The following is a 16,850-nucleotide window of genomic DNA, read 5'->3' as shown; positions in this document are numbered from 1 at the left end:
CCAGTTTTAATCACCTCATCCATTTGTTTTAGGGAGGAAAAGACATCTGAGAATAATTCAGCCCGAAACAATAAACATTTACGTAATTTTAACCAGGAGAAATTTCAGCTGGTTGCAATCTGCAATCCTCATCACTATACCACTAAAACTCCTTAAATCTTACACACTGGACACACACACTAGATAATATGGTTATTCTGAGCGCACTGTTGCAGGCAGCCACATGATGATCATTATGGAGTTATAAGACAGCTCAATGTTCAACAGTCAGGAATAAAAATAATCTTTATTATAGCTCATCACAAACTAAGGGTTTTCACTTAAGCAGATGTCACAGTGATAAGGACAGCAGTTCAGTATTATGACACTTTGGGTTAACAACTCAAGCTGCTGACACTTAGTGCAGTCTCTGGGTTTGTAATTTTTTTTAATATACTTTATTAATCCCCTGAGGAGAAATTCAATGTTTTCACTCTTGCTTGTCAATTACACACAGGTCCGAAAGACACACACATGCACAAACAGGACCTATACATGCACAAAGTAGAGAGATGTCAGAGTGAGGGGGCTGCCTTGGTCAGGTGCCCCGGGCGTTTGGGGGGTTCGGTGCCTTGCTCAGGGGCACCTTGGCAGTGCCCAGGAGGTGAACTAGCCGGTGGTCCGGACAGGGACTCAAACAGGCGACCCTCCAGTTCCCAACCCCAAGCTACTGCCGCCCCAAAAGTTAAAGTTCCACTGATTGAAATTTGTTCTCCGCATTTGACCCATCCCCTGAGGGAGCGGTGAGCAGTAGCAGTGCCATGCTCGGGAATCATGTGGTGCTCTAACCCCCCAATTCCAACCCCTGACGCTGAGTGTCAAGCAGGGAGGCAATGGGTCCCATTTTTATATCAGTCCAAAAACTTTTTAATTCTGGTGCGGTAGTCAGAGATGAAAGTCAAAAAGTGGAAAAGGACTCGCACACAGAAAACAAATGTAGACTGAGAGTCTTAATGAAAAATCATTTTACTGGGGATCTTCACAGACAAACAAGCAGCAAATGTTTCAGTCCTCAAGGGACTATTGTCAGTGCATATAATGAGAGGTCCTAGTGGCATGGTTCTTATAGTGTAGTCTTCTCAATCAAACTTGATTGGGCACACCTGGAGCCTCTCACAGAGGGCAGGTAATCAATTAGAGGTACCAGCACTGTGTCACACATCACACCATTACAATATACATATATACAAACAGCCTTGGACAAGGAGCTCAAAGGTGAATAAGTACATCAACAGATATACATCTGTACTCTGGCTTGGGGACTATTAGGGTCAGACTAGTGCACACAGACAGACCTACAAAAAGCAAGACATTTCTAATTCTTCATTTAGCCCACCGGGTTGTAAGGTTTTGAAATAGTAAATGTATTTGCATTCACATTGTAGAAGCATTTGGTCCACATTGCCACACGACATTTGGGAATTATCATGTCAATGCCACAAAATATCAGATCAGAGAGAGAATGATTATCATCAGCAAAATGCCTGGCCACAGCTGATTTAGGATCAGCGCGGCGAATGGAGCTTTTGTGCTCATTGATTCTTAGTCTCAGTTGTCTCCTAGTTTTACCAATATATTGGATGCCACATTTGGTGCATACAAGAAGGTAGACAACATTTGTAGAGTTGCAAGTTATCATTTTGTTTATTTTGTATTCCTTTTTGGTAATAAAACTGCTAAATGTGTTAACCTTTTTGACATTAGAACAAGCAGCACAGTTGCGGCATGGGAAAAAGCCTGTGGCATTGTCCAGACGTCTCTGGTGGGGGGATTTTCTATGTGTGTCTGCATGCACTAGTGTGTCCCGAATGTTCTTGGCTCTGGAAAAGGAGAAAAGGGGAAGAGAGTTAAATATCTGTTTTCCAACATCATCAACAGACAGAACATTCCAGTGTTTTTTCACTACGGTACAAATGTCATACCCAAGTGGTGAACAGGTGGTATTGTATACACAAGGAAATGTTTTTTGTTTTTTAGCTTTATCATTTGTTAACTCATTTCTGCTTTTCTCAGAGGCTCTACACAATGCCTGCTCCAAGATATTTCATGGGTATCCTCTTTTTAAGAACTGATCAAAGAGTTTGTGAGCTTCTACCTGAAAATCATCATCTCTGGTACAGATGCGTCTCGCCCTTAGGAACTGGATGTAGGGTCTAATTGATTACCTGCCCTCTGTGAGAGGCTCCAGGTGTGCCCAATCAAGTTTGATTGAGAAGACTACACTATAAGAACCATGCCACTAGGACCTCTCATTATATGCACTGACAATAGTCCCTTGAGGACTGAAACATTTGCTGCTTGTTTGTCTGTGAAGATCCCCAGTAAAATGATTTTTCATTAAGACTCTCAGTCTACATTTGTTTTCTGTGTGTGAGTCCTTTTCTGCTTTTTGACTCCCATTTTTATAGACACTCTACCACTAGGCCACAGGGCTGGTAGGAAATCATGAGAAAAATGCCATATTTCGCATTACATGAGTTGTTATGTAGAGTTTTACCTTTTTAATTGTGTTAGGTTTTGGTTGTAAATGAGGTAATGGGTTAGGGTTAGGTTAAATTAGGGTTTGGCCTTTCTTAATGCAAAACACTTTATGGGAAAAAGAAACCTAGCGTAACTGTGGTGTAGTTTAACCCCATGTGTATGTTATTTAACTGCCTTTACAGGATTGTGTATCTGTGTCATGGCTGTATTATGTGTGTCCTGTTGACTTGTGACTTCCTTGTACAACATGTGGGTTGTGATTTACTGGTCACATGACAGCAGGCTCAGTACCGGTTTATTAGCCCTGAGCTCACACACTGACACAGCAGTGTTTAGGCTGTAGTCTCTGCTGAACACACCAGGCTTCAGGTCCTCCTCTGCTCCTCCTGGTAAACGGTACTCAGTGTGAAACCCGCCGGTGTCAAACATGGCTCGGACCGTTTTAGTCCTGTTTTCAGTCGTGTTGTCCTGTGTGAGCGCGGGAGTGTTTTACAGCCAGAAGGAGCCGTGTTATGTCCGCACACCCAGGAAAAACGACTTCGGACTGAGGTAAGTTTAACATATCTCTGTGGTTTTAAAAGCAAATTTGCTAAAAGTAACGAAGAAGCTAAAAGTAGTCACCGCAAAAAGCTGTTTATCTGACGTTAGCTAGCTAGCTAACAGTAACGTTAGCTTCAGCTGCAGCCCTTGGTTGTTTATCAGAAGTTCCACACGGCTCAGAGCTGAGAAGTCTTATCTTATTTTTTACACTCATATGTGACCTGCATGTTTTAAATATGAAATTATAGCCTACTGGGGTGTAGGGGAAACAAATAAAACAGTCAGTGGGTTACATTTACCGTTGTTTTTCTGAGTACTTGTGGTAAAAAATGAAACTAAACAGAAAGATTTGATTTTGTCCTTTGTCATGACTTTCCCCAAATCACGAGGTTTAGTGAACTCATCACAGGTTGAGAAATTCAGCAGCTCTGTACACTTCCTTTACTTCATACACTGCAGGTATCAAACCTGAAACACTCATTGTTTAAACAACTACTGGGGGGGGGGGGGGACCCTTTTAAAAAAGCACACTATTTCACATGTTTTAAAGCCTTAAGTAGTACACATATCATATGTAGCATGGTGAAGAATATTATATTAAGTCCCTTTTATATCATTTAAAGAGTTCAAGATAAATATAAAATGTCAGAATTAGTCTTAAAAGCTTTAGCTGACCAATATTGGATTGTAATGCCTGTATTTTAGAGTATAGTACAGTAATGTATAGTGTTTAAAATCTGTTCTGAAATGATTAATCTATTAGTGGATTGAAATCTTCTGCATCTATTTTATAATTGATAGTGGAACTGATTAAATCCATTTTAAAACATAAATGCCAGTATCTTGATGATCCCAGACGTAAGACATTTCAGGCATTTTGCTTGTGATGTAAATGATTAATCAATTATTGAGTGTGTTGCTGCTGCAGAGCTAATGTATCTAATCGCCTGTCCGTTCACAGGACCGCTCCTCGTCCTCATGAGTACATAAACATTTCTGATCTGCCCAAAGCCTGGGACTGGAGGAACATCAACGGCACCAACTATGTTAGCACAACCCGCAACCAGCACATTCCCCAATACTGTGGCTCCTGCTGGGCCCACGGCAGCACCAGCGCCATGGCAGGTATGACTAGATCTAGTTTCTCTGCTGGAGACGGAAACACACAGAATCATGTGGTTTGGCTGCAGTGTAGAACAGCATGTCCTCACATGACTCCTCAGATGCATTTTTAAATAGGGTGGGAGTTCCACTTCCACTTTACGCTGAAGTGATTAACAGGAACTGGTTGTGGCATTTTCTTAGTCGCCATTTATTTTTATAGAGCTCTGTGTTTGCTCTCTCACCAGATCGCATCAATATTAAGAGGAAAGGAGCTTGGCCATCTGCCTATCTCTCTGTCCAGCATGTGATTGACTGTGGTGATGCTGGCAGTTGCCATGGAGGAGATCACAGCGGAGTGTGGGAGTATGCTAACAAACACGGGATCCCAGATGAGACCTGCAACAACTACCAGGCTAAAGACCAGAGTAAGTGTCCTTCAGGGCCCAAAGTAACACTTACCCTGTCTGAGTCTGAGCTGTAACATGTTCTGTGTCCCTCTCTAAAGAGTGCAAACCCTTCAATGAGTGTGGCACCTGCACCACCTTCGGAGTGTGCAACATTGTGAAGAACTACACCCTATGGAAAGTGGGAGATTTTGGAGATGTCAGTGGGAGGGAGAAGATGATGGCAGAGATCTACGCCAATGGACCAATCAGGTTTGCAGCTGTTCCCCTGTAGATCAGTGTTCACTCCACATGTAGCTTTGTAGCACATTTGATTACATGTAAACTCACCTAAAAACTGTAAGGAACCCACATCCACCTTACAGACCAACAACATGCATAGACAGACACAGTAACAGATCAAAAGCCTGAGAAAAGAGAAACATTTTCAACAGGCCTTTTTCATGGAAGACATTTTAACTTGTCACAGAACAGGTGTAAATAATATAATCAATGATGGCTGAATTCCATTTAGCTGCTTCAGTTTCAGGGTCCTGGTACTGTGCATGCTGGCTCACTTCAACACTGCCATGGCTCACTGGGACACTTGAATAGAACAAAGCCATTGTTAGTGTTATTAGTAACACCTGAGCTTTTTCTGCTATGACAAGTCACACTGAGCGCGTTTACATGCACACTAATAAACCGATCATTATCTGATTTCTGGAGTTACCTGATTATTCAAGTGGTCATGTAAACAGCATAATCCGATAGACTTTATCAGATAAACGCCATGATCTGATTATGAGAAATCAGATAAACACACCTAGCTTCTTCCCCAGTAGTCAGATTATTCAGTGCATGTATACCCTTCAATCTGGTTTCTTTCGGGTTTTGCTATTTTATACTCCCACTCCACTACATTTTAGAGGGAAATATTGTACTTTCTACTCCACTACGTTAATCTGACAGCTTTTGTTTCCTTTCAGATAAAGATTTTACAGAAAATAATATATTTTTATATTCTCTGTGTTTAAATTGTCACTTTTATTTTATCTTACTTATATGTTATGCACTTTGTGTGACAAGTTTATATACAATACACTTGTATATTGCACTTTGCAGTACTTTTACTCCAAATCTACCCAAAGTATGTAAAATTGGCTCCACATTGATAAACTACACATTAGAATGCTCTCACATGTATTTGTTAATGATAAAAACAAACAGTACTCTAAGAATATAAGCTGTCAGCATGATGAGTGCTTTATTTTGCAAATATATGACTTGCGTTCTTTTCGAGGTTTTTCAAGGATATGAGTACCTACTGTAACAGGATGTTTGAGTTTTATGTCATGTACTTGAGGAGAAATCCAACTGAAGGACTGAATCATGTAAACCAGGTTTTTCTGATTATCAGATTATTGAAGTACATGTAAACGCGTCAAATCGGATTATTACCATTACCTGATTATTCCCAGTTATCTGATTATTGTGCGCATGTAACCGTGCTCAATGTCTGCTGTGGAAATGACACAGTTGAGACAGGGTAAAGGGTGAAAACTCTTTCACAACCACGTCTTTGCACACAGGTGCCCAATTTTAAAGAATTCAGCTGATAATAGCTCTTAGACTGATTCTTGTCTCTCCCTTAAAGGGTTACTGAGATATTTATAACCTGGACGACTATTTTCCCATGTTTGTGTCTAAGTGACTGATGAGAAAAACAAATTTTGAAACTGGTGCAGTGTGGAGCGAGAGCGCTGCAGCCAGTAGCTGCAAAACGGACTGCTCCAACCATGCGGTGCATGTTTGCACCATCAATTGTGTCCATTAAAAGTGCTTGTGTTCACCACTTACAGTCTTAGATTGTTAATGTGTCTGACAAAATTATGAAAAGGATCCCGCCAGAGACAAACCTTTTTGTGAAAGAGTAACATCCTTTTTGTTAAATCAGAAACAGCCCAGAGATTGCCATCGCAAAACCCACCAGACTCCATTTAGATAAACAATAATTTTATTATCATAAAACACACCTCACTCAAAGACAGCAGAACTAAATAAAACTCACAAAAGCTGTCTTGGTTTGTCTTTCCACTGTTCATCAATCCACAACTCTAGTTTGGTTGAAATAAACCCCCAATTCACCCAGTTAGATGTGAAAACATGCTGCTCTATACACGCTAAAATTACTGTTTATTTAAAATGGAGTCTGGTGGGTTTGGTGATAGTGATTTAAGGGCTGTTTTTTTTTATTGAACAAAAAGGATCTTGCTCTTTAAAAACAAGGTCTTTCACTGTAGGGATCCTCTCCATAATGTTGTCAGACACTTAGAGTAACAGTCTGAGCCTGTCAGTGGCAAAAACAAGCACTTAAATGATGTAAACTAACGTTGCGAACATGCCTTGAGTGGTAACATTGCAGCCTTAGACACAAAAACTTGAGGAAAAAATGCTGTAAATTTAAAAATAGGTGAGGTCACATGACATATCTGTGCAACAAAATTTCCCTGGTCTCATCCTCCAAAAAGGATGTGATGTCATGTTTCTGATTCAGGTAATACATTTTGATCAGAGCCATCACAAACTGAACAGTGTTTGAGTGTGATGATTATTGAGCTGGTTTTTTTTTTCTTTGTTAAATCCACGAACAGAATGTTGAGTGAAGCGTACTGGCCCAAATTAGATGATCTGCAACATCAAATGGCGTCAGTGTTCAGCTGCTCAGCCCCTCCATTGCACACTGTTACACATGGAACTTTGCATTATCATATATTCACATCTTCGTTCCAGTGCAGCTCTACTCTGTTTCATATTTCAGCCATTGTTTCATTTGTATCTAAAGGAAGTAAGTAGTCTGTGTTATTTGCTTTTTTCTCTCCAGCTGCGGGATTATGGCCACAGACACGCTGGATGCCTACACAGGAGGTCTCTACTCTGAATATCAGGAGAGTCCTTTCATCAACCACATCGTGTCTGTGGTGGGCTGGGGAGTGGAGGATGGCGTTGAATACTGGGTTGTACGTAACTCCTGGGGAGAGCCATGGGTAAGTCTTCAGACAGAGTACTTGACACAGTGAAAGAAGGAATGATTGTCAGATATGCGGTCAAACTAAAGACCTTGCTGTCTGACAGAGCAGACTTGGAGTAGAATTGTTTTTTATGTGTAACTATCTATCTTACTATCACTTGAAACAAAGAACACCAGCAAATCCTCACAACTGAGAAGTTGGAGCTCGGACACGTTTGGTATTTTGGCTCGAAAAATAATCAATCATCAAAATAGTTGCTGATTCATCTCCCCCCTCTCCTCAGGGTGAGAAGGGCTGGCTCAGGATCGTGACCAGCGCTTACAAGGGAGGAAGTGGAAGCACCTACAACCTGGCGGTGGAGGAGGACTGCATGTACGGAGATGTGATTGTCCCCAAGGCCTACCTGTAGGGGAGGGCAGCCCTATGGTGTCAAAGGTTGTCACTGCACTGCACTGCACGTCTTCCTATCTTGGGCAGAGGGAAACCTTTTATTTGTAAAATGCTGAAAAGGGAATAAGTTCAGATTTTTTTTAAGAGATCTATTTTTTACACTTCTAATCAGGGGGTCAAATTCCAGTGCCGAGGTCTTCCAGCTGGATGAGACCTGCTTCAATCACCGCTGATTTTTTGATTTGTACCACAGTAAGGTCTGAATTGAGTGGGAGGGTTGAAACACATCAGTACTACTAAAATCTGTAAACGTCATGCCCTGCATGCTGAATAGCCATAAGAGAAAGAAGAAATTGAGTTTACATCATCAAGAAGACGTTGACAGCTTTTTATAGATTATTCAATGCATACTGACTCAGCCAAAGAGCACGGTGTTTATTATTTATCCTTTACTGCTGCGACACTGAATGTTTTCAGTGTGTGGTGTTAATGTCTCGACAATATTGCACTACACCCTGATTAAAAAGGAAAAATATCAACTTTAAAGTGTGCCTTAAATACACTGACATTCAAGTATAGATTTATGTAATGTTTTTTTTGTTTTCACACTGAACAATCTACATGTCAGAAGTTTTGGAAAAAATGCTTTGTTTTGTTGCTTCAAACTGTGCCAATAAACACAACACTTAAAACAAAATCTGTCCTGTCAGTGTCAACCTCTTTCTCTTTTTAGCTTTCTATGATGACATTATACATTTTACTACATATGCACAGTTGATACAGTCATCTAATTATATGAACTGCAGATTCTAAGGTTTGCTGTGTGCGCTGTCGGCATTCAACCAGCTCTTTGCTATGCAGAAAATACATCTGATGCTGATCTGTAGATTGTGTGCTTTCAGATCTCCATAAATATTCACTGAAGTCAGATACCACAGATGTCTACACTTGAGAAAAGAAAATATCAACGGACATTTGCCCCACAAATGTGTGAAGTCTTGATCCATAAAGGGAAACTACTTTTACTGCTGTTTTACTGTGTGTGTGTGTGTGAGAGATTGCAGGATGCACGAGACATTTTCTTACATTAAATTCAAAAATGCGAGAAATGACATTCATGTTTTTATTTTAAAAAGGCTTAAACAAACATAAAATATAGAAAATCAAATACACAGATGAAAGAAAACGTTTAGCTGCATCTTCAGAGGCTTCTCCTTCGACCAGTCTGTATTACTGTACTTTTCCATCAACTCGTTGACATTTGCCTGTTTGCTGACTCCAGAAACAAATAGTTCACTTGGTCAAACAGAACAATAAGGTCTCTATGTCTCTGTGTGCTTCAACCTCAAACAGAGTATTTGGGAAAACAGTCTCTGTGAGGTCTTCCTGGTACAGTCTCCAACAAGAACATTTTCATTGTCCTCTCCACATCAGTTTATCATGATGAAGTTTGACTTGCAATGAGCTGAAAAACAGGGAAACAATTACCTACATTTAAGCGACTCAAGGAAATTTTAACATGTTATTTTACATTCTGGTTTTACTGTAAATATTCACGTGTGAAAACCACTTCCTTCTTTTCCTTTTCTTTTTTGTACATGCAAAGCTCTTACACGCTGTGCAAGGAAGCCCTGACTAAATCGGGATACTTTATTTTCTCTCTCAGCACAGTGTGAGCGTACAGACTTTAAATGTAAGCGTGTGACTTACCAATGAACTCTGCAACAGGGTCGTGTTCTCCCTCTGTGCGGATTGTTCCTGCAATGCTGTCGTTCTCCAGGATGGGCAGGAAGAGCTGAACAAAGTCGGATGTGTAGGGAGGAGCAATAACATCCAGCACCTTTAAAGAGACATATTGGAGTATAATTAATTTGTTCAAAGGTCTGTTTTATGCACAAACTATAAATTTTTATTTATGGGAGCAATATTTGTAAATGACAGAACTTCAAGGCTGCATTTCCCAGTTTGGCCACTTGAGGGCAGCAGAAACAAGTTATGAAAATCATCCACAAATTTAAGGTGAATTTATCTCAAATTTATGAACTCAGAACTATAAAATTCATGGTTAGGGTGGACACTATTCTCTGAAATAAAAGCGTCTTCAATTTATTTAACTATAATCAACAGCCAATTTAGGATCCTGAGTGTATAAAGCATAGAGACTTTAAGGACCTGCTGACAGCCTGTAACTTCTGTGATGGAGGAAAATACTCAGAGTTCAACATGTGAACCAGGGGTCACTTCCTTTCTCACATTTTATCTCTTTACCACTAATCAAGATCAGAATCAGCCGTTACCTCAGTGACAAAATATCTAATGAGCGAGATGTCCGTGTTCAGTTTCTCCAGACACTTGCGAATGTAACCGACCACGGGCAGGACATAGCCACGGCTCAGCAGATGAACCATTCGGTCCAGCAGAGTCTTCTTCAACTCCAGCTAAAGGGGAAATAAAACTGTTAGCTGATGTGTAGTGATGTTACAACAAACCCACTTTTGTTGAAGACTAAAATAAGAAGCATCAGAGCAACACGAACTCACCTGCTCCATGACGTCCAGCTGAGAGTGCTCCGTCTCAAAGAGCTTGATGAGGAGCTGGAGTACCTGCGGGTGGAGCAGCTGGTGACACGTACAGATCTGTGTGGAGGAAACATTTAAATTCAGCTGCTGCTTTAAAGAATAAAAATTTGACATTTCATTTGATAGTACGGTCATACCTCGTCCAGCAAAGCTAAATGTACTGGAGTGTGGTCTGTCTGCAGCTGGAAGTACCGCGGCTCAGACACTGTCCAGTCCACCCATTTCAAAACCCCCATTGCAACTACTGGAAACCTGAAAACACACAGACAGGAAGTCAGCAGGGATCAGTCGGAAATGAAATCAGTCAATTATTTTGGAATACAACTGAAGTGTCCGTACCAACAATCTGTATTTTCTGATTAATTTTACACTTTCTTTATTGTTAGGATAATCTGTAGCTATTGTTTTTATATTTGTCTGCTGTTGCTTTTGCTTTATGTTTGCTTTTTAAATGCATTTTCTGCACTGTTTTTCTTGCTTTTAGCTTTTGTTTTTAATGATCTATTGTTCCTTTAATGTTTTATCTTAACGTATTTCTCTTGTAAATCACATTGAATTGCCTTGTGTATGAATGGTGCTATATAAATAAAATTGTCTTGCCTTGCCTTACTTGGACCAAAATTTGAATGTTTGGATTTGAATCAATGAGTAAACTACTGGTACGCTACGGAATGATAGATAAACCTTCCAAACTAATGCACCCACCCTTTGAATTAATGTTTTGCCTTTTGAGGAATGAGATCTTCGTCGTCTACTCACCGGATGCACTGGTACAAAGTGCCGAGTTCAGCCACCAGCTCTGTGGCTCCTTTGTTCTCATTGCAGCACAGGTTGTGCACAGTCTCTATGGCCTTGGAGGTCGACTTCAGCTCGTCTTTATTAATGTTGACGCGCTTGTTCTGAGGTTAAACAGAGAGAAAGGTGTAAAGCAGCCGAGAAGGTGAAATCAGTGGGATATAAAGGAAACATATGACCTTGGGAATTCTGTAAGTTCTCTCTACCTTTTTCCACGTCTCAACCACACTGGCAGCGTACGCCAAGATGTGGATGTATTTGTGTTTATGGTCCTGGTTGATCTTTGATCCAGGTTTAAACAGTGACTGCATGAAGAGGTCCAGAAAGGCAGGGACTCTGATCTAAAGACGAAAAAGGTAAATATTTCAGCACCTTAACAAATGTGCAGTGGATACAAACAGGGTCAAAGACGCTCTGTCCTCACCAGCTCCACAGGAGGCGGGTCCATGCTGCTGAACATCTTGAACAGAACTGTGATATCTGCAGGATTCAGGGCTCCTTTAGACAACATGGCACCCAGAGCCTGGCAGGCTCGGGGGTAGGCTGCCGCTGTGCCGAGCGCGAGGGTTATCTGACTGGCATCGTGACCTCTGTGATACAATCCACAACCACAGAATTAATATCATCTAGACAGGATTCCTGGTTGTATTCAGCAAAGTCATCAAACATAACTCAGACATCTTGCTCCTGTGATCGTGCACCGAATCCACTTGATCAGTTTTACCCCACGGAACCATAGAAAGCAGCTTGCCATGGTGAGATTTTGCTGAAGAATAGAAAAAATTACCTCTCGTGTGCTGACTTCTGCACCTCCTGGCCGATCCTACGTACAGCTGAACCACCCTGCTCCTCCTGAGAGAGGATGGACATCATCGCCTGTGCAAAGAGGTAGGTGTGCTCGCCGTGACACACCATTTTCTACAGGAGAGAGGAAGGAACGACTCAGCAAAGAGCAACGCTAGCATTAAACTGAGGAACAGAAAATCACCACATGCACTGACTGACTATTACACAATGTGGTGTTCATATGAAACAGCTTGTTATTTTATTTAGGACCAAACTCTCTCTTCACAAGGCGAGGAGGTAAATAATCACAGGAAATAATAATCCTTTCATCTATAACAGGTCTCAAGAAGAGTGAAAACATCAGTTTCAAGATGATTTCATCTCCCTTGTTTTGTCTGAGTGACCAACAGTACAAAATTCAAAAATATTACATTTACAATCATATAAAACAGAGAAATAGGAATAAATTAATATTTGTCCGTTTAGAGATGAATCATTTGATCGTTTCAGGTTTTTAAAATATCAGTCATGTATTAAAATAACTTTAAGGTGCTGAGATACAATTGAAATAACTTCATATTTAAAAATATTAGAGATTAAAACGTAACTTACTAAATCCTCGCTGTAAATTAACAGAAGCGCAACTCTAAAAAAAATTCTATATGGAGACAGTGCTTGTATTTCATTACACCTCGGTTAATGAAACAGAGAAGGTAACAGGCTCACAGCAAATTCTGGCAGGTTCTTCTCCAGGTTTTCTTCTCCTCCGTCCAGCAGCGTGGCCAAAGACGTCCTCAACACCCGGGAGAAAACCTCCAGCTGCTGACACGCTGTAGACACACTGGTGATCTCACCCTGATAACCTGCATCTGAAATAAGCTAAACACACACACACACACACACACACAAAACATATGTAACATGACAAAGATGAACACATACAGACTCTTCTGAAAGACTACTCTTCATCTTTTCAGACCTAAGAATATAAAAACTGAACAGTGCGACCAGCTGCATTGGCAGTTCTATGTATTGATCTGTTTTAGCATTGAACTATGAATTAATTTGATTCACTCTGCAGAATGTCAAACACAATGACCAGCACCTATCTAAACTTACCAGAATATAAATCTTCAAATTGCTATTTTTTTCTGTCAAAAAAGATATATTCATAGTGATATGAATATTAAATACGTGCAAATCTTCGCATTCAATTAGCGAAATTCTAGTAGATTTAATTGAAACAATCATAATAAATGCTTCAGCACTACACACTAACCTATTTTCCATGATGAGGAAATTAATTCTTTGTTGTTGTTTTTTTGCTTCTAAACACTTAAATTGACTCCCTTCACTCTAAAGTATGTTTACATATCCATAACATCTGGGTCAGGAACTGCTACCATTACTACTGTACCTTTACAGTGAAGTTGAGCATCAGACAGTCTGGGTGAGCCTCTGCCAACTTATAGAAAAGATCTCTCCAGGTAGTGTGTGCTATCATCTGCTCCAGCCAAGCAGGAGTCTGAAAACACAGGAGACCAGATTGGTTTGGTTATATGTAACCATAAATAACTAAATCTTTTTGCACAACATGTTCAGGATTTGTGGTGATTTATATTTGTCAAATTAAAGCCGAGTGTGCAGAAATCTCACCTCTCCCTCAACAGTGAAAATGGAATCAGCTTTTTGGGGGTCAAAGTGTTTTATCAGGAGACTCTTGAGGTGATTTTCTACTCGCTCTTGAACCTGAGCGGGCTCAACACCTGCAGTCAAAATAAAGAAATGACAAATTAATGAACAGCCATCAATGAGCAGTCGAAGGAGGAGGGAGAACACTGCAGGATTTTGTATTTTGATTCCTACCCATCTGGATGAGCCACTCTGCCAGCAGATTGACAGTCTGAGCTACAGCAGAGTAGTTTTCAGAGAGAAGCTGGATGACATGTTCTGGGGAGCCGCCTGATTGGAAATACCTGAGAAAAATATGGTTTCAATCATCAAATTCTCTGCGGGTCTTTAGGATTCATGTGTGCTTGCCAAAGCAGTCAACACACTCATCCTGTTCAGTTTTCAGTTATTTCATCATCTTGTTCTCATTTAGAAATGGTTTGTGTGTTTCTCAGTGGAATGAAAGTGATAAAATTATGTTTGCATGAGGAAACAGGTGCTTACGTTTTGAGGGTGTTGAAGATGGCAGGCTCCATGATGTAATCCCTGCTGGAGAATTTCTGCAGACAGTCTTCCTGGATTTTCCCATCATTTTCCCCTTCCACATAATCCTGCCCACAGCAACATCAGTACATGTGTTTATGCTTCTGTAAAGGCTCTCCTGTCTTTATTATATCTCCATTCTCTTTATCTCTTTTGCATAGTCACATTAAGTAGTAACAACACGGCAGAGATGGCATAGGGCTGACAAGTGCCACATAACAAACACCATAAACAACATTTTGATAACACTATCACAAGTATATTACTGATTGAGTATCATCAGACTCAAAGCAAACTAAACTGTAGATAACAGCTTTCCATAAGTCACAGTATGAAATCCTTCTTCCTGTCTTTTGTAGATGAATGCATGTGCAACAATAAACACAGCTATGTCTTATTAAGCCAGCACTCAGTCACTTGGCTTCTTCTACAGACCCACAAAGGCTTACCTGAAAAACATTACTATCTCACGTCACGCACAGTCATTTAAAATGCGGGGACGGAGCTACATCTAACCAACTGGTTTAACTGTACATACAAGTGAGGTGAGTAACGGTTAAGGTGTAACTGTAACTGCCATGTCCACCAGCTGTAACGTTAGTTAGCCTGTAGCTGGCTAATGGAGCCGCTAAACTGTTGTTAGTTCAAACCATGCGAAACATTTTCTCAGTACAGCTGTGTGGACACATTTATCTCTGCACATCACCTCCGTGTTAGCTGTCAATGTAGAGACAGCAGACCAGCAGGTAGTGTAGCTGCAGGTAAGCTAAGGCTGCTAAGCCAGCTAACTAACTGTGCACTCTGCACAGCAACAAGTCATCATCTCACCATAGGACCTTCCCCCGTGCCTTCCCAGTCTCCACCGCCGCTGTAATATTCCTCGTCCATGGTGACGGGAGAGAAGTAGCGCTGGACCAGCTACAGTAGTTCAACTGTATGTTTTAAATCTTGACGTGACTTAGTTTTGCCGCTAAAGATGCTGGAAGCAGCTAGCCTGTTTAGCTAGCAGGCTAACAACAACAGGAGGAAAATGGCGAGTCGGCGGACAGCAGGCCACGCCCCCCACCTCAATTTGTTTAGCGCTGTTTACCCTGAGTTCAGTCTGTCAGGCTAGTAACTTCCGGGATCCCAAGAATTTATCATTAACTATCTTTTAACTGTAAATGGTTACACTTCTAAATCAAGAATAAAACACAGCGAGCAGTCTAACCAAACACTGATTGTATAATAATGGTAATGATAATGGTAATGATAATGATAATTACTTAATAATAACTAGAAGAGCACTCAGAGAGTGCAGACCTCAGCCAAGTGATATTCCCTCTCCCTCTGCATCAGATTTTGCAGCCTGCATCACAATTAGGTTATTTGCATCACTATCATTATTAGGTTATATATGCCTTCACCATGAAGACACTGTGGTGTATTTATTTCGTTTTTATTTTGTACCAACACAGAATATATTTTTTTATATATATATATATTTCACTTTCTTTTTTTCCAACACAGAATATTAATTTCAATTTAAGAATTACAACAATATTTAGCAAGTAGAACAAGACGTGCCTTCCGGCCACCAGATGGCGCTATTGTCACCGTCTTTAGAAATTGGAATTGCTGCTGAGGCAGTCGGACGATAGACTTTATTTATTATTTTATCCACTTTGCTTCAACCGATCACCACCAAAATTTTATCATCTGTTCCTTGTCCCATTATCCATCTATCCTGAGTTTTTTTGAATTTCATCAAAATCCGTTCATAACTTTTTGAGTTATTTTGTTTATTCAGACCAATACTGGCGAAAACATGGTAATAATAAATTGTGCCATTAATCCACTTACATCCTTCATGTGATTACCGGGAAACCGTGGTTTTAGTGCAAAATACTTGAGAAACAGTGGTTATTTTTATTTATTTATTTATGAAAGTAAAAATACAATCAGTTGCCAGTTTATTAGAAACACCCAGGTGAAACTACACACAGGTTTCCTTTATTGAGCATACCTCACTGTTTTAAATGGGGTGGACAAAACACAAAAACATCTGTCAGTATAACATTTCATCAGCATTCAACACTTAATTCTGTAAAATATTCAATGAAAACCAAGCATAATAACCTTAAAGAAAGTTGAATTTATCGCAGGGTTGATGTATTTGACTGTATTAGTTTTAGCTAGGTTTACCTAATAAACTGGCAACTGAGTGTATGACCCAGTCCGTGCATGAAGTATAATTCATCTGTATTGTTCACCTTGTAGCAAGCAGTGAGACCATTAAAAAGTCTCAGGATTAACAAAAGGCCCGGCCACATTGAAATAAGCCATCAAATAAGGAAATAACACAACAGTGCATAATAAGGAGATCCAGGTGCCATTTCTACTGAGAATGCACATAGAAAAATAGCTCTCTGGCTATATCGACTGCATAAACCTAAAATGAACATCAAAACTTGACAGCTGTACAAAAGCAGCAGGTGTTGAAGCTGCTCAGGATGTGAAATTACAAT

At 40.3% G+C, this 16,850-nt stretch overlaps 2 protein-coding genes across 2 annotated transcripts; one reads left to right on the top strand and one right to left on the bottom strand.

The window, feature by feature from the left end:
• The first annotated feature begins 2,822 nt into the window (after positions 1–2,822).
• On the top strand, positions 2,823–8,666 carry ctsz (cathepsin Z). The gene is made up of 6 exons (XM_033627174.2): positions 2,823–3,069; positions 4,022–4,185; positions 4,410–4,589; positions 4,670–4,820; positions 7,432–7,594; positions 7,863–8,666. The coding sequence occupies exons 1-6, from the start codon at positions 2,948–2,950 to the stop codon at positions 7,986–7,988; spliced, it is 906 nt and encodes a 301-aa protein (XP_033483065.2). The 5' UTR covers positions 2,823–2,947; the 3' UTR covers positions 7,989–8,666.
• Positions 8,667–9,078: 412 nt separating this feature from the next.
• On the bottom strand, positions 9,079–15,378 carry nelfcd (negative elongation factor complex member C/D). Its single transcript, XM_033627173.2, has 15 exons — positions 15,172–15,378; positions 14,305–14,411; positions 13,996–14,105; positions 13,786–13,895; positions 13,547–13,654; positions 12,856–13,008; positions 12,131–12,261; positions 11,768–11,933; positions 11,550–11,684; positions 11,308–11,447; positions 10,686–10,800; positions 10,510–10,605; positions 10,267–10,407; positions 9,680–9,809; positions 9,079–9,434 (listed from the first exon to the last, which is right to left on the bottom strand). The coding sequence occupies exons 1-15, from the start codon at positions 15,229–15,231 to the stop codon at positions 9,400–9,402; spliced, it is 1,737 nt and encodes a 578-aa protein (XP_033483064.2). The 5' UTR covers positions 15,232–15,378; the 3' UTR covers positions 9,079–9,399.
• Between the last annotated feature and the right edge of the window lie 1,472 nt (positions 15,379–16,850).

The sequence above is a fragment of the Epinephelus lanceolatus genome, chromosome 1, assembly GCF_041903045.1.
Source record: "Epinephelus lanceolatus isolate andai-2023 chromosome 1, ASM4190304v1, whole genome shotgun sequence".
Taxonomy (NCBI): domain Eukaryota; kingdom Metazoa; phylum Chordata; class Actinopteri; order Perciformes; family Serranidae; genus Epinephelus; species Epinephelus lanceolatus.
The sequence above is the reverse complement of the archived record's forward strand: the minus strand, read 5'-3'. Positions and strand labels throughout refer to the sequence as shown.

Coding starts and splice junctions, on each gene's coding strand:
- nelfcd (XM_033627173.2), bottom strand. CDS start 15,231: ATGGACGAGGAATATTACAGCGGCGGTGGAGACTGGGAAGGCACGGGG. Junction 13,655..13,785: donor TTTTCACTGTTGAGGGAGAG/GTGAGATTTCTG, acceptor CTGTGTTTTCAG/ACTCCTGCTTGGCTGGAGCA. Junction 9,435..9,679: donor CCCTGTTGCAGAGTTCATTG/GTAAGTCACACG, acceptor CCTGTTTTTCAG/CTCATTGCAAGTCAAACTTC.
- ctsz (XM_033627174.2), top strand. CDS start 2,948: ATGGCTCGGACCGTTTTAGTCCTGTTTTCAGTCGTGTTGTCCTGTGTG. Junction 4,590..4,669: donor CTACCAGGCTAAAGACCAGA/GTAAGTGTCCTT, acceptor CCCTCTCTAAAG/AGTGCAAACCCTTCAATGAG. Junction 4,821..7,431: donor TACGCCAATGGACCAATCAG/GTTTGCAGCTGT, acceptor TTTTCTCTCCAG/CTGCGGGATTATGGCCACAG.